This window comes from Sminthopsis crassicaudata, chromosome 2, assembly GCF_048593235.1.
Source record: "Sminthopsis crassicaudata isolate SCR6 chromosome 2, ASM4859323v1, whole genome shotgun sequence".
In the NCBI taxonomy this organism is placed as follows: Eukaryota; Metazoa; Chordata; class Mammalia; order Dasyuromorphia; family Dasyuridae; genus Sminthopsis; species Sminthopsis crassicaudata.
In genome coordinates, this window is record NC_133618.1 from 400,085,347 (window position 1) to 400,103,644 (window position 18,298).

An 18,298-nucleotide genomic window follows, 5' to 3' on the forward strand; every position below is an offset into this window, starting at 1 on the left:
GAAAACTTACTCATTCCTTCAATTTCTAAAGTTTATGTTAAAATGGAAATGAGTATTAAATTTTGTCAAAAGTCTTTTGGCTTCTATTGATATAATCATATAGGTTTTTATTATTTGAATTATTAATATTGAAACTGAAATTACTTTCAAAACAAAGTCAGTCCAAGATATGTAAATATTAAAAGGAAATTGATAGTGTGGGGCTCAATGAAATGAAATAAGCATAGTCCTACTCCATTTTTCTCTGTGTGTCTGTCTCCAACTCTATCTCTCTCTTTTCCTCTTTCCCTCTCGCTCCCTCTCTGTCTCTATCTCTCTCCTTATATACATACACACATATTCATAAATATACATACATACATGCATGCATATGTATGCATACGTGTATGCCAAACACATCACTGGGGTGAGTTTATAAAATAAATATAAGCTGGATATAAATGTTTCATATTTTTACTTAGCTTCTCTAAGTGATAATGTTAACACATTATTTGATAAAATAGTTTGATAATTTCCTTTATTTCCTCTTTGGTTATTTATTGTACATTCTTTTTCATTTTTGATATGAGTAATTTTTATTTTTTTCTCTTATTTTTAAAAATCAGATTTGGCGATCATTTATTTACTTTAACAGCTTCTAGAATTTTATTTGTTACCCTTGATGTTTCTCTCAGGTTCAGCAAACTGTGTACTATAAAAGAATATTAAAAAGTTTTTTTTTTTTTTTCCTCTGAGGCTGGGGTTAAGTGACTCGCCCAGGGTCACACAGCTAGGAAGTATTAAGTGTCTGAGATTCTGAATTCAAGGCTGGTGCTCTATCCACTGTGCCATCTAGCTGCCCCTAAAAAGTTATTTAATAAAATTTAGAATTAAAAAAAATTCTTTAGCCTAAAAACCTCAGACTTTTCCCTGTAGGTAGAATAAAAACTAAAGTCTTTCTTAGGGAAATGGATTAACAAAGATTACTAATTTTAATTCTATATGAGATATGACCATTGACTCTCAACCTGACTGAAGTGATTATTGTCTCAAACCATTGTTCTTTGTTGAGAAAGAATTAGGTGGGACAATGGATACAGTGACAGATCTGGAATCAAGAAGACTCACTTTCCTAAATTCAAATCTGGGCTTAGATACTTGCTAACTGTGTGATCCTGGGCAAGTCACTTAATTCCATTTGCCTCAGTTTCCTCATCTGTAAAATGAGCTGGAATAGGAAATGGCAAACCACCCCAATATTTTTGTTAAGAAAACCTCAGATGAACAACAATAATAATTGATAGAAGAGAGCAGGCCCCTTTGATTTCAGGAATTAGAAGAATGGTAACTTACTCAACTATTCTGAAATGTTGATCTAAAATACATTTTTACGACCTTTTCCTTGTTTAAGATAGCTATAAATGAGATCTGAAATCATCTTGGTATAGAACAATGGCATTAAACTGAAATAGAAATAAGGTCATTAAACCATATATAAGGAGTCCTGAAGGCTGCATAGTGACTTAGTTTTAAAATTATCTGTGTTTTATTGTATGTTTTTTTATTTTGTTAAATATTTTCCCAGTTGCCTTTTAATTTGGTTTCATTCATACTCAAGCTATAAGTAGCTTGGATATAAGTAAATGCTCAATTAAATTATTTCTGATAGATGAGTAAAATTGTAGAATATAGTATTAGCATTACTACTGTAATAGAGCTAGCTAGGTGGCACAGTGGACAGAGTGCTGGACCTAGAATCAAGACGACCTGAATTCAAGTCCAACTTCAGACATTTGCTAGCTAATGTGAACAAGTCATTTTCTTTAACGGTAAATTGGGGATAACAATACTACCTAATTTACAAGGTTGCTCTGAGGATCGAGTGAGATAGTATTTGTAAAGCACATAGTATAATGCCTGGCACATAGTAAATAATATAAGCTTATCTTCTTTCTACTATCTTAACATTTTTTTTTAAACAATACTCAATCTTGCAAAACATGGCCCAAATCTTTACCAACACAATGTTCCTTATTTATAGAACATGCAAACCACAAACTCAGTAGCAAAAACTTTTAAGACTAAAAGATAAAGTTTGTATTTAAAAACTTAAATAAAAAGGGGAGTAATAAGGAGGAATATTCTTATTCTATGACCTCATATGCAAATGGTATCATCTCAAAGAGTTTCCAGGGAGAAAAATAATTTAATATCTAACTAATCCTCTAGGCATAGCAATAAAAACAGCCATTTGCCTTTTGGCTTCAAACCCTATCCATTTCTGTTCACTCCTTGTTGTTGCTTCTGAAAAGTCCCACATTTTAAAAAACTTTTGTAATTTATCTAGCTCCTCACACTTATTCTTTCTTCCTTTTCTCAAATATGTACCTTCTGATGCTGCTTCACAGTACAAGGGTAAGCATCACAGGATTTTAACTACTTGAATATTCCCCAATAAATAGCAACTTCCTTGACTTAGACCTAATAAAGATCTGAAGTTCTAGCAAGGGTACTGACAAGTCTCTGAGGGAACAAATAGTCCCACTGTCATCTTCCCTAATTAGGTCATACCCTGGATTATTTTGTCCAATTCTGGGCAATACATTTGAAAAGGAATAATAAATCAGAATATATATCCAGAGAAAAGAAAATAGTAAATAGGCTTGAAACCATGATATATGAAGATATGTTGAAGAAATTGGCAATATTTAAAGTGGAAATTGTTTTTGATATTTCAGGGGCTATTTTGAGAAAGAGGGATTAGATTTATTTTTTCTTATTCGTTCTTATTTTCCAGAGGGCAAAGCAAAGTGAAAAAAAAAATAGGGAGGTAAAAAAGTTCAATAGAAAAAAAAATTCCCTCATAATTAGTGTTTTCTTACTACTTGAATGAATTACTTTGGGAGGTAGTGAATTTCCCATTAGTGGTAGTCCCATTTCTGTATCATTACTTTCAAAGATGTTAGAGGGAGATTCCTTGCTCAAGGATTGGTTGGCTAGATGCCTTCAGCATTCTCTTCTAATCCTAGTTTTGAGTTTCTATTTAGGCTTTTTGGAGTGAAGCACTGGACATGGCCTCTCTTCCTTTCTCTTCCACTGTGGGAGTGGGAGGGGAGGAGGGCACAGAAGGAAAGACACATACAAACAGATAAAATGAGAAAGAGGGATACAGAGACAGAGAAAGAAAAACAGAACTATTGTATATTCAAAGGGCCAATCAATAAATATTTCCACCAAAACTGAGGATAGTTAGTTATTCTTGCTTTATTCCTAGTTGGGAGTGGAAAGGAGTTAAAACAAGATTTTTTTCAAATTTAAGATCCTCTGGACAATTAGTATTTCTCAGGGTTAGATCCAAAGAGTGCATATTATTGATCCTCAGGTAAGAAGGAGGTCAAGAAAAGATGATCTACATCTATTCAGTGATATCTATCAATTTAAGTGGAAGTTTCCCCAGGAGTTTCTGCTAGATTTACTAATTTTTTTTTCATGAAAAAATGAATTAGTGAGATAAAGACATAGTGAAAGATGACTGTATCAGATTTAGAAAAAGTGAAAGCATGGGGAAAGATTGTTGTTAGTATTAGGAACCATTGCTTTAAGAATTCTTGTTGAGTTTGTGTCAAATTAACATTTCTTTTCCTTTGAGCTTTGCATTGTCTTCTGGATTTGTTGTCTTGGTTTTTTCCCTTGCCATTGAAATAGCTTTTTATGGTCAAGTTTTTTTTTTTGTTTGTTTGTTTTTTGTTGTTGTTGTTGTTGTTGTTATTTACACATTTCTCCAGCCTATTTCTTGGATTTGAACTTTATGTTAAAGTTAGTCTTTTTTCGATGATCCAAACCAGTTCCAATTGTTCAATAATGAAGAGAATCAGCTACACCCAAAGAGAGAACTATGGGAAATGAGTGTGGACCACTACATAGCATTTCCACTCTTTCTGTTATTGTTTGCTTGCATTTTTGTTTTCCTTCTCAAGTTTTTTTACCTTCTTTCTAGATCCGATATTTCTTGAGCAGCAAGATAAATGTGTAAATATGTAGACATAAATTGTATTTAACATATACTTTAACATATTTAACATGTTATTGGACTACTTGCCATCTAAGGGAGGAGGTAGGGGAAAGGAGGGGAAAAGTTGAAACAGAAGGTTTTGCAAGGGTCAATGTTGAAAAATTACCCATGCATATGTTTTGTAAATAAAAAGCTATTTAAAAAAAAAAAAAAGTTAGTCTCTTTTCACCTGGGGGTAAGGTGTCAATCAACAAGTGCCAATTCTTTAGAGTCTTTATTAAGTATTTGGGTCACATGATATCTCACCAGGGAGGTAAATAATGATCCTAAAATTCTAAGATGTGATATGAAGAAGACAAACATCCTTCACTTGGTAAAATCCAAAGAATTATCAAGAATTAAAGATAAAGAGAAGTAGAGCCAACATTGTATATTAAAAACAGCAACTCAGCTGTATTTTTTCAACATTGTCCTCCAAACAACTTTAAAATAATATATCAAATATAATTTTGGAGTGGTAGAGCCAAAAAAAAAAAAAAAAAAAAAAAAAAGGCCAGAGTGAAACATTTTCCAAGCCTTAGCCTGATTTAGGAGGTTAGCAAGTAAGTCTGTGACAGCAGGGTGAAAGCCTGTCCAGAACACAGCATATCTATGCCAGGACAGGCTTTGGAGGTGACTACAACAGCAACAGCACCAATAGCTTCAGAAACTCTCAATCTAGAGACTGTAAAGGGGGAGGGTCGGACAACTGATCAGAAGCAGGCTATAGATGACCTTTTGATGGCACTCGGTGCAGCTAGCCCTGATTAGCAACTCTATTACCCATAGGAGTTTTGGGTCACTGTTCCAGGATGGAGAGTAGCATTTGTGTTTGGTCATAAGGGAACAAAAACCCTGGTCTCAGTTCTAAGGCAAAAAAGAATACTAGCACTTGTGGATAAAAGAGAGCAAGGGATATGGTCACAGCTGCAGGGCTAAGAGTGGCATTAGTACTTGTGGCTGCAAGAGAGCCCAGGGCTCTTCCCATAGACCAAATAATGCTTGGATAAGAAATAGCCTTGAAAAATGGCAGCACACAGCCCTTTTTGTAGTGGCTAGAAACTGGAAAATGAATGGATGCCCATCAATTGGAGAATGGTTGGGTAAATTATGGTATATGAATGTTATGGAATATTATTGTTCTGTAAGAAATGACCAGGAGGATGATTTCAGAAAGGCCTGGGGAGACTTACATGAACTGATTCTGAGTGAAATGAGCAGAACCAGGAGATCATTATACACTTCAACAACAATACTGTATGAGGATGTATTCTGATGGAAGTGGATATCTTTGACAAAGAGAAGATCTAATTCAGTTCCAATTGATCAATGATGGACAAATCAGCTACACCCAGAGAAGGAACACTGGGAAATGAGGGTGAACTGTTTGCATTTTTGTTTTTCTTACCAGGTTGTTTTTACCTTCTGAATCCAATTGTTCCTGTGCAACAAGAGAACTGTTTGGTCCTGCACATATATATGGTATTTAGGATATACTATAACATATTTAACATGTATGGGACTGCCTGCTATCTAGGCGAGTAGGTGGAGGGAAGGAAGGGAAAATTCAGAACAGAAGTGAGTGCAAGAGATAATGTTGTAAAAAATTACCCATGCATATGTACTATCAAAAAAAAAGTTATAATTATAAAATTAATTTTAAAAATAAAGTATAATTAAAAAAAAAAAGAAAATGGCAGTACCCACACAAAAAAGTCTAAACATTGGGACATTGTCTCCTCACTTCCAGGTAAATAGAACGCAACTTTAATATGAAGTTCAAAGTCAAGAAGAGGTTGGGAAAAGGAGAAAACAGCAACAAAAAAGAACTTGACCATAGAAAGCCAATGTGGTGGCAGGGAAGACCAAGACACAAACTGGAAGATAATAAGGTGAAAACAGATATTAAAAAAAAACTCAGAAAACAAACAAAATTCCTAGAAGAGTTAAAAATAGAAGAAAATCTGGAAAAAAAAATTGAGAGTAATACAAGAAAATTTTAAAAGAGAATTAACAGCTTGAGAATAGAGGTACAAAAACCATGAAAATAACACTAAGAAAGAATTGGCTTAATGCTAAATGAGGTACAAAAATTCACCAAAGAAAACAACTCCTTAAAAAATAGATTTGGTTAAATGGAAAAAGTTACAAAATCACTGAAGAAAATAATTCCTAAAAAAAAAAAATTATATTTAGGTAAATGGTATAAAAGTGACAGTGAGTCACCATTCAAGTTCCTACACACTTCAGGCTCACTAATTAATGCAGAAGTGTCCCATATGTAGGGCCAGACAATGTCCAATGGAGTACATGTAATGTGTACTTTATATAAAACTTCAACATTTGACATTGTGTATTTAATTTCTGTATTTGTATGAGACCTATTTGTCTTCTCTAATCTGCCTTATATAATATGTGATTATGTTCTATAAACTCCATTTACTCCATATTAACTCCAGGATCAAACACAAATTGTTGACATTCAAAGTTCTCCATAATAGTCCTTTCCTATCTTTCCAGTTTCTTCACATTTTCCTGAAACTATTCTTTGATCCAGTGATATTGATCTTTTAGCTTTTCTATGAACAAAATATACCATCTCTTGGCTCTATTTTTTCTGGTTTTTCCCTATGCCTGGAGTGCTCTCCCTCTTACATCCTGCCTACTAACCTCTTTGATTCCCTTTAAGCTCCAACTAAAATTTCATCTTTCCTGGAAGCTTTTCCCAACTCTTCTTAATTCCAATGCCTTTTTGGTCTCATTTCTAAAATATATAGAGAATTGACTCAAATTTATAAGAATGCAAGCCATTCTCCAATTGATAAATGGTCAAAGAATTTGAATAATTTTTAGATGAAGAAATTAAAACTATTTCTAATCATATGAAGTGCTCTAAATCACTACTAATCAGAGAAATGCAAATTAAGACAACTCTGAGATATCACTACTTGTAACATGCCCTCCTGGCAGTTACTATTACTAGTCTGCCCTATGCCCAACAAAGTACCTTTGACCACTGACCTTTGCAGTGTCAACTCTACCTGGTTTGCCTCCTCTGAGGCCTTCAAAGGTCTACAGCCACAATCTCTTGAATCTATAGTTTAATAACCGGTAGCACGTTCAAGAACAGCCACGTGTAATCTTAAAAGCCTTTATTATACCTACTCACATAATGCCCTGACTTGATGCCCTGACTTGTTGGTTTCCTAGTGAACACCTGGTCTGAAGACCCATGTGTTCACTACCAAACTCCTTACCTCTCGGTTATCCATCAGCTTGGCTTGACTACCCCAGGCTAGGGAGCCAGGTTAAAGAGAGCGACTGCTGTCTGCAGTGGGCTTATAAAGGACCTCTGAGGTCACACACACAGCCAACCAGCAAGAGAGCTGTCACCCATTACGAAGCTATCTCAATATGGACAGGATCCCACCCACAGGGCAATCCTATATCCACAGAGAATACTTCTGGGCCACTCAAATCTCCCATTGCACTGTGGCGCCACCCATTTAAAGGGCCCTTACAATTCCCTTCTCTTGTTTTGCGGGAACCACATCCTTACAACTACTCACCTCTCAGATTGGCTAAGATGACAGGAAAAGATTAATGATGAAGACTGGAGGGGATGTGGGAAAACTGCAACACTAATACATTGTTGAAGGAATTGTGAACTGATCCAGCCATTATAGAAAGCAATTTGGAATTATGCTCAAAGGACTATCAAACTATGCATACCCTTTGACCCAGCAGTGTTTCTACTGGGATTATATCCTAAAACTATCTTAAAGAAGGGAAAGGAACCCACATGTGCAAAAATATTTGTGGCAATCCTTTTTATAGTGGTAAAAAACTGGAAACTGAGTGGATGCCCATCAGTTGAAAAATGGCTGAATAAATTATGGTACATGAAAGCTATGGAATGTCATTATTCTGTAGGAATTGATCAGCAGGATGATTTCAGAGAGGCTTGGAGAGACTTACATGAACTGATAAAAAGTGAAATGAGTAAAATCAGGAGTTCATTGTACATGGCAACAACAAGACTATATGATGATCAATTCTGATGAACATGACTTTTTCAACAATGAAATGATTCAGGACTATTCCAATGATCTTGTGATGAAGGGAGATATCTACACTCAGAGAAAGGACTGTGGGAACTGAGTGTGAACCACAACATAGTATTTTCACTCTTTTTGTTGTGGTTTGCTTGAATTTTATTTTTTTCTCATTTTTTTCCCTTTTTGATGTAATTTTTCTTGTGCAGCAAGATAATTGTATAAATATGTATGCCTATATTGAATTTAACATATATATTTACTATGTTTAACATATATTGGATTACATGCCATCTAGGGAAGGGGGGTTTTCAAGGGTAAATGTTGAAAAAATTATCCTTTACGAACAGACAATTTTCAGATAATGAAATTGAAACTATTTCTACTCATATGAAAGAGTGTTCCAAATCACTATTGATCAGAGAAATTCAAATTAAGACAACTCTGAGATACCATTACACACCTGTCAGATTGGCTAAGATGACCAGAAAAGATAATGCTGAATGTTGGAGGGGATGCAGGAAAACTGGGACACTGATGCATTGTTGGAACTGTGAATGAATCCAGCCATTCTGGAGAGCAATCTGGAATTATGCCCAAAAAGTTATCAGACTGTGCATACCCTTTGATCCAGCAGTGCTACTACTGGGCTTATATCCCAAAGAGATCTTAAAGGAGGGAAAGGGACCTGTATGTGCAAGAATGTTTGTGGCAGCCCTCTTTGTAGTGGCCAGAAATGTGGAAAACTGAGTGGATGCCCATCAATTGGAAAATGGTTGGATAAATTGTGGTATATGAATGTTATGGAATATTACTGTTCTGTAAGAAATGACCAGCAGGATGAATACAGAGAGGCTGGAGAGACTTACATGAACTGATGCTGAGTGAAATGAGCAGAACCAGGAGATCATTATACACTTCAACAATGATACTATATGAGGATGTATTCTGATGGAAGTGGATGTCTTTGACAAAGAGAAGATATAATTTAGTTCCAATTAATCAATGATGGGCAGAATCAGCTACACCCAGAGAAGGAACACTGGGAAATGAGTATAAACTGTTTGCATTTTTGTTTTTCTTCCCAGGTTATTTTTACCTTCTGAATCCAACTCTTCTTGTGCAACAAGAGAATTGTATGGTTCTGCACACATATATTGTATCTAGGATATACTATAACATATTTAACATGCATAAGACTGCTTGCCATCTAGGGGAGGGGGTGGAGGGAGGGAAGGGAAAAGTCGGAAAAAAAGTGAGTGCAAGGGATATAATGTTGCAAAAAATTACCCATGCATATGCTCTGTCAATAAAAAGTTATTTAAAAAAGAAAAAATATCCTTGCATATGTTTTGAAAATAAAAAATCTTCAATAAATAAAAAATGACATCATTATGTTGGAATCAAGGTACAGTGTATCTGATTATTGCTAATCAGATCAATACAACTTGGAATGCTCTACCACAAGTCAGGCACAAATAATCCATATAAACATTTGGGGTGGAGATGTCTCTAAATTTGTACATTTCACATTTCTCTTGAGAAACTATGATTCTGCTGCACTAATAGAGCACACAGATTTCTTTGATGTGACACACCATGCTGGGCAATCTTTTGCCAGCATCTCCCATGTCACACAATCAAATCCAAAGTTCTTCAGAGAAGAAGGATACTTTTAAGAATGTCCTTGAATAGTTTTTTTCTGACCATCATGTGATTGCCTTTCTTATGTGAGTTCTTTGTAGAATAGTCTTTTAAACAAATATATGCCTGGCATTCAAACAATGTGACCAGCCCATTTGAGTTGCACTCTTTGCAGTAGAGTTTGAATACTTGGCAGTTTTGAGAAAGGATCTTAATATTTGGTATCTTATCTTGTTGGATGATCTTTAGAATCTTCCTAAGACAATTCAAAAGAAAACAATTCAGTTTTCTGACATGGCACTGGTATACTGTCCAGCTTTCAAAGGCAAACAACAATGAGGTCAGCACCCTGAGTGAAACAAGGCTGGCAAATGAAGGTTAGCTTACTGAAACTGGAATTGGAGCACATTTTTTTCTAGAATGACCACATGAAGGAGAACACTGTGAAATCAAAACTTATCGAATTAACAAGCTCACATAGATATCAAAAGGAGTGAATAACAGATACATGAAAATATGATTAACACTTTCAGGTAAGTGCCATGTCACCATGATCAGTACATATGTCCCACTATGACAATGCCTTGTAAAGTCAACGAAAAATTTTATGAAGACTTGGAAACTCTCTTCATCAGTGTGCCAAAAGAAGACAAGCTTATAATTCTGTGTAGCATTAATGCTAGAGTATTCATAGACTAGCAGACATGGCAGAGAATCCTTGGGGTAAATGGAGTCAGAAACAGCAATAGCAATGGTCACTTTCTACTGAATCCTTGTGCATCTCATGACCTTCACATCACCAGCACTGTCTTCCATTTATCTAAACAATAAAATTTTATGGATGCCCCCTTGTAGCAAACTTTAATTTGATGTGGGCACACATCAATGTGTCATTGTAAGGAGAAGAGAAAGACTGGATGTGAGAGTGATGAAGGCAATGTGTCGCAGTACTAGACTGATCAGACTTAACTTTTTCAGGTATAGCTATGATAAACTGATTGAAAGATAAGTATCAGGACCCACATGGAAATAGTATGACTTGGAGCCATATAAAAAAGAGGCAAATTTGAAAGACAGACAACAAGAGAGGCTATCCTAGGAACAGAAGCATATTTTCTCTGAAATTTTCAGCTTTGCGATCATCCAAGAATACCCTCTGGTTACAAAGACTGAATTTGTAATTCTATCAAGGAGTCATGAGTTTGGAAGAATCTCAGATTACACTGGAAGAAAAGGGAAGGGATGTTGTGATGTTATGGGAATGTGATAGATTATTTTTCTTGATTTATATTATAATTAAATGTTTGTTTTTTCATTTTCCATTGTTTGAATCTGTCAGTGTCATGAGCAATGGGATGCACATCTTGATAAGTATAAATTCCTAGGATTCAAACTAAGTAAGTACAAGTGAACCAGAAACTCAAGATCCAATCTAAGATGGAATACACCTAGCTAATTATATTAGATTACATAGGAAATGATCATGTATTTGCAACGACCATATCTCTCCTGTCTTCTCCTAGGAGAATTTTCCATTCAGTTTGACCGCCTTTCTGATTATGAGTGAAACTAATGATGTGTGAATGAATGTAAATTCACTTAAACCTCTATTTAGCAAGATCTAGAGCATACTTAAGCTATCATCCAACCAGATACCCTAGGTACTCTATCCTCTGTACTGCTTTTGCAAAATTCAGCCAATCAATACATATACATTTATTCAGGGCCTATTATGTGCCAAATGGCAACATAACAAATGTTAAGCATTGGGGATACAAAAAGAGTCAAAAGATAGTCCCAGCCCTAATCTAATGGAAGAGACAAGCAAATAAATATGTACAAATAAGCTGTATATAGGCTAAACCGGAAACAATTAAAATGTGGAGAACACTAGAATAAAGTTGGTTTGGGAAAAGCTTCCATTAGAATATGGGATTTTAGTTGGATCTTAAAAGGAAGCCAGGGAAGCCAGTAAGGGAAATGAGGAAAAAAGGCATGGAGCACAGCCCAAGAAATTGTCCAGAGCCAAGAGACAAAATGTCTTATTTATATAATAATCATATTCAAGAAAGACAACATCACCAGGTCAAAGAGTACATATAAAGGTAGGGTAAAAGAAGACTACTGCACTGTACTCAGAATTCTAACAGTTTTCGTCTCATGTTCTGAGAAGAGTCATCAAATTAATACTATTATTGTTGTTGGAAAGAATGGGACAATAACTACTCAATGTTCTTTTAACCATTTTTGTAATACTTTAGCCCCAAATTCTCCTTCTTGGTCACCAGTTTCACACATTTGCTTTCTTTCCTTTAGAATATAAGTTTCTTGAGGGAAAGGACTCATTCACTCATGTTTTTATATCTCTAGTGCCAATCACATGTAACAAAAATCTGGAGTACATGTAGAGTGTCTGGGATGGCTTCTTTCTGTGTGGAGAACCTGGGGAGCTTGTTGCCAGGAAAATCATGATGATGGAGAAAGGAGAGATTGTGAAACATGTAAGGAGGAGACCTAATCTGCTAAACATGTATTGAAGAGGAGGCTATTAGCTGAAGAAGCATTCAAAAACTACCCATTATGACATTCTCTTTCTGCATTAATTTGGTAACTCCTTGGCTCATGGTATCTGATGAGAAACCATACCAACCTCAGGAGTTTCAAAAGGTCAAGAGAAGAACTCAGAAGTATCTTGGAATCAAAATCCATCCACATTTCTCAACTCACAGGACATCAGTGTCATAAGGAATAAGGAATAACCTTTGGGTGATTGTGGAATCTTGATGTTAAGTGATTAAATGGTTACTAAATGGTTAATTTTTTTTCTCTTTCATTCATTTATTTTAAGTCTCTCCACCCCTTTAAACCAAGGGAGATGACACAAAAAGGGAGACACTTTTATACATGTATTTGTGTTTGTGATTGTGTTCTGAAGTTTAAAAATTCTTTTGCTCCTTTTGACACCCACATGATCTTTAAGGTTTAGTACAGTCAGATAAAACAAGTCCAGACACAGAACCGCTACTTGAGGGAAAGGAATTCTAATCTTGGCTTAGCCTCTAGCACCTTGTTCCCCCATCTCAGTTTTCCTATATATAAAAAGAACTTACTAGTTACTCATCTTACAGTGCTATACCAAAAGAAGAGAAAAAAGAAGTAGTTGTTTACATTTTTGGAGTACTTTACAATTTAAAAAACAGTTCTTTCACAACCCAAAGAGTGCAAGCTTTATTGTCCTCATTTTGTTTCAAATTGAAGTCCAGAAAGATGAAGGTACTTGAAAATAATAGAACTTTATGATTTTGACAATCTTTGGGGTGTTTTTGTTTTTGTTCTTGTTTGTCTGTTTCACTAGATTCAATTCAATCCAACAAATAGCAAGATATCCACAGTTAGTGAATCTGAGAGCACTGAGCTTAGAGTCAAGAAGACCTAACTTTAAAGATGGCTTTAGACACTTACTGACTGTGTAACTGTGGGCAAGACATTTAACACTGTCTGACTCAGTTTCCTAACTTGTAAAATGGAATGAGAACTCATATTTTCCTGATTCCAGGCCCAGCACTCAATCTGCAGCTCTCCCTAGCTGCCCAGCTTTGAAGGTAGACTATAAATATGCTATTCCCATGTTATAGGATCTTATCTCCCTGCCTTATTTCAGGGATAATGAGATAATATTTGTGAAGTTCTCTACTATGTAAATGATAATTATGATGATAATGATAAATAATCCCATAGAAGCAAAGACAAAACAAAAAAACCCCTTGACCTCAAGGAGCTTATGTTATTCTGAGTTAGTATTAAGCAATCTCCAATGATCCAAGCACATCTCCTTCAAGTATCACAATGAACATGGGAGAATTTACTCACGTTAAATTTCTGGATTCTCTGGTCCAGTGGAAGGAATCTGATTTTTTAAAGCTGGTCACACTACAAATGATCTTCTTTAGGTTTATCTTAACTCCAGAGTCAGTGTCATCAGAGCTGGACCCTCTACTGAGCAGCAGCTTAGAGGACATGATGGCTGTGGAAACAGGATTATAATAGGCTTATGGGCTACAAAGTGCTTTCCTTACAATAAAATTTAGAGGTTTTACTGTGCAGTCATTTCAGTTATGTTCAACTCTTCTTGATCCCATTTAGGGTTTTCTTGGTAAAGATATTGGAGTGATTCCTTATCTACCCTGTCTTACAGATGAGGAAACTAAGAGAAATGGGATTAAGTGATTTCCCCAGGGTCACCCAGTTAGACAGGATGAGAACCACATTTTCCTGATTCCAGGCCCAGCACTCCATCTGCAGCTCTGCCTAGCTTCTCAGCTCTGGAGATACAGTATAAATATATTGCTATGTTATAGACAATAAAATTGGGGCACAGAAAGGAAATGAAATGACAGTAAGTGGCAGAGGAAATTTAGACCAAAGCTCTGCCTACAGTATACAGGCCTCTTGTTCCTGTACTCCATTGGCTGTACCCTAAGATTAAGTGTAGCAGGGATGTTCAAAAGACTTGGTCAGGGACACACTTGTCATGGAATTTGGGACACAGGACTTCATCACCCAAATCATGTGGTGTTCACTGAATTCAAGTCCTTAGAAGTAGTAACATAATTTATAGTACACTTGCCTTTTTAATGGCACACATGATCCAAGAGTACATAAAGACAGAGACAAAGGAAAAGACTTTCAGAAACTCTGGGTGCCAGAAACCATTCTGATCTGCTGTGAAGGTGTTTCATAGGATGTTTGAAACTTTCTTCTTCTCTCTTTTTTTTTCCTCCCTCCTTCCCAGGCCATCAATTCTACAGCGGCAGTTTGAGTAGATGGTACAGCACCTAAAAAAATGGCAACCTAGGTGCTCTGGTCTCCATACTCTTATCTGATTTCTGATTGTTTCTTAGCGAAACAAAGAATTTGTAGTTCTCCTCAGGGTATTTGCACTCCTCAGGGTATTTGCAAGCAGGGGCTATCTTCCTTACCCACAGCTCACCAGAGCTACCTAACAGTATGTGATAATAAATACCTTTGAAATATTTTTTGGTAAATTCCAGGAAGGCTATAACTACAGTACCTGGAAATAATTATTAAAGGGTAATGGACAGTGGAAATCAATGGCTAACTTTGTAGAGACTGTCTTGATGCTCTGCCTAAGCCTGTTGGGATTGTGCCCATGAAACTCTTCGGAGGTTCGGAGGTTTAATAAGATTCAGCTTACCTCTTGAAGGTGCATTCCCCCTCTCAAACTTTTGGCTACTCCTAACACTTTCCCAGGAAAGCCCTGATTGGACTTGGGAGTGCTGATACCTGGGCTCCTGCCCAGACTCAGTAGTCTGGAGTGAATCCCACTTGTCTGCCTCATAGTAGCCTTCCATCTCTGGGGAGAGAACTCTGAGACACCTCACAATGGTCACTGCCATAGCCAATAGGACTGTGAGAGCCTGGGATGAAAGACAAACCCCATAGGGGAAAGGGAATTTACTGCATGGTGATCAAAGCTTAAACTTCATCATTTGCCCCCTCCCTTTTCAACTTTATAGCAAAATGAAGTCAAAGACTTTGAAGGTGAAAGGGACTTGTTCAGTTGTTTTTTAGTCACGTCCCCATCTAGGATTTTCTAGACAGAGATACTAGAGTGGTTTGCCATTTCCATTTCCAGTTAATTTTACAGATGAGAAAACTGAGGCAAGCAAACAGGCTGAAATGACTTGCCCAAAGTCACACAGCTAGAGAATATTTAAAGCTAGTTTTGAATTCAGGAAAGATGGGTCTTCCTACTTCCAGGCCCAGCACTCTATCCACTGTGCCACCTAGCTTTCCAAAAGGGACCTTAGATATCAACTAACTAGATCTTTCTTATACAGTCCCTTACACATGTGGATCACCTTCAGATCCAAAACTTAATAAGTTATAGCCTCTGCTGCCAAGATGTTAAAGGCAGTGAAAGAAATGCACAGACACAATTGGAATATAAAAGAGTGAATGCAAAGAAGGCATCCATTTTATGCAACAAGAATTTTGAGAAGCTCAAGGAGAAACTTCAGAGAACAATTATACTTACCCTAAGGGGCCAGGGAAGGCTTCAGGCTCTGGAATTGGACTTTGAAGGAAAAGCGTATCAGTAAGCAGAAATGGGGACAGGAGTACATTTCAGGTTATTGAGGACAGAGTGAGCAAAGGTAAAGATATGACAGAGGGCAGGACAAAAATAGGGGACATTCCCTATCACTTCTAGAATCAAATACAAAAATCCTCTGTTTGATATTCAAAGTCAGATCAAAAGGGAAAAAAAACCCCAGCAAACAACCAACAACACAACAAAAACAAAAAAACTATGTCAAAGTCCTTACTAATTTAATTCACTCTTTTACATCTTACTCTCCAACACATATTCTTTGATTCAGTGACACTGACCTTCCACAGGTCTGGTTATTTTCTTTAGCTATCCATTCTATGTCTGTAGTGCTATTGCTCTGCATCTCTGCCTCCTGGTTTCCTTTAAGTTCTAAGTAAAATTCTGTCTTCTACAAGAAACCTTTTCTAACCCTTCTTAACTCTAATATCTTCCTTCTTTTAATTTCCTATTTGTTTTGTGTATAGATTATTGGTATGATAGTTTCTCACTTATCTCTCTCTTTAGAACATGAGCTGCTTGAGGCTAGAAACTGTCTTTTGCCTCTTTTTATACTAGCAGTGTTTAGCCAGTACATGGCATGTTGTAGATTCTTAATAAATGTTTATTAACTGATTGACCTAGAATGGTCTAGTAGGATTACAATTTGGAGTGCACCAAGGAGAATATTATATAAGAAGGCTAGAAAGATTGGTTGGAGTTAGATATAGAGGATCTCTGAATCAGGGTTATTGTTTTTATCAGAGACATTTGTAAAGATTATTTCCCAGTTTTCTACTTTCCTTTTAATCTTGTTTGCATTGGTTTTGTTTGTAAAAAGCTTTTTAATCTAATGTAATCAAAATTAATATATTTTGCATTTTGTTTTGCTCTTTATCTTTTGTTTGGGTTGTGAATTTCTCCCCTTCCCATACATCTAACAGGTAAACTATTCCTTGCTCTCCTAATTTGCTTATAGTGTCACCTTTTATGTCTAAATCATGCCCCCATTTAGAACTTATGATATATAGTGTGTGATATTGGTCTACATGTTAGTCTGTACCTACTTATATCTTATTGGTTTCCAGTTTTCCAAACAGTTTTTGTTAAATATTGAATCTTATCCCCAAAGTTGGGGAGTTTGAGCTTATCAAATACTGTTATTATAAGCATTGACTACTGTATCTTGTGTATCAAGTCTATTCCATTGATCCAGCATTCTATTTCTTGGCCCACACCAGATAGTTTTGATAATTACTGCTTTATAATATAGTTTGAGGTCTGATATTATTACTAGGCCATTTTTCTTTATAATTCCCCCTTCCCACTCATTCCCTTTATATTCTTCACATTTTGTTCTTCCAGATTAATTTTGTTATTTTTTCTAGCTATATCATCAATCTATAAGCATGGACTCCCATATTTCTCTCTTTTTCAAAATCAAGATATATGTCTAAGTTGTCCTCATGGTACTTTTCCCATCTTCACCATTCTTCTGTAGCACTCTTCAATCAGATGTGGAAATGCTGTGGACCAAGTTAAGACAGGGGATAAAATAATTCTATAATCTCTGCCTCACCTCAGTGAGGTCCAAGTGATATTCCTAATGGTATTACTGGAGCTATTGCTAAAATTCCTTCAGATTTTTTATCACTATGATATTGAAAGATATGGTGTACTGGCAAATATTTAACAAGTAGGTTATTTAATTTTCATTATTAACATTTTATTTTAAATTAAAATGATCAACAAAACAATCAATCAAGCCCTGATTTGTAGATTTGACAATTTCCAAGGTAAATGCTCACACTAAAAATTTAACAAATTTCTCACAAGCTGGTTTGAGTTGGACCCAGTCAGTTAATAAATTTGTGCCAGGCATGACTCCAACCACTGTATGAAGCACATGAGAGTCGAAATCTAAGTTTTCATATAAGCTTTAGAGAAAATTAATGAGACATTTAACAAGTGCTTACTATGTCCCAGGTACTGAACTAATAGTTCTTATCTAGGGAGAGGACAGCACAAGTATGGTAAAGCTTACCAGAGAAAAAAATTTCTAGAGAATCATGAGAATAGTGAATTGATAAGTAGAGCAATCAATTGGCTTGCCTTTTCAATAGGAACAAAGATAATAAAATTGATTTGATGATTGATCCCAGAACAAAGTGGAAATCTTAAAGAGTGGGTTTGGTTAGGTGAGAAGGGGTAAAGTGGAGCAGAATAAGAGGAGGATGGGAAAGGCAGAGAGCAAGATAGATGATTTAAAGGTGTTGATCAATGGGAAAAAAAGCATTGGATGTAGGGCTGGGTTTGAATTCTGAAACCAGCACCTATTAGTTATGTGATCTTGGACAAGTTACTCTCTGAGTTTCAGTATCTTTGACTGTAAAATAGACTGCAAGCTAATTGATTTAGAACTAGAAAAGATTAAAAGGATTTCTAGGGAACCTTCCACAT

General features: G+C 35.9%; 1 protein-coding gene across 4 annotated transcripts in view; it reads right to left on the reverse strand.

Annotated features, from left to right (window-relative positions):
• The window catches only part of LOC141556902 (proton-coupled amino acid transporter 1-like), a 59,087-nt gene extending 43,988 nt beyond the window's left edge, over positions 1–15,099 (reverse strand). The window contains exons 1-3 of one of the 4 annotated variants that reach the window (XM_074291839.1): positions 14,945–15,084; positions 14,357–14,564; positions 13,600–13,753 (exon numbers count right to left, since the gene is read on the reverse strand). In XM_074291839.1, the coding sequence (XP_074147940.1) occupies positions 13,600–13,748 (149 nt within the window). In that variant the 5' untranslated portion in view covers positions 13,749–13,753; positions 14,357–14,564; positions 14,945–15,084. Of the gene's footprint in view, positions 1–13,599; positions 13,754–14,356; positions 14,565–14,944 lie in introns of all 4 variants that reach the window. The other 3 variants (XM_074291840.1, XM_074291838.1, XM_074291841.1) reach the window with 3 other exon arrangements.
• Between the last annotated feature and the right edge of the window lie 3,199 nt (positions 15,100–18,298).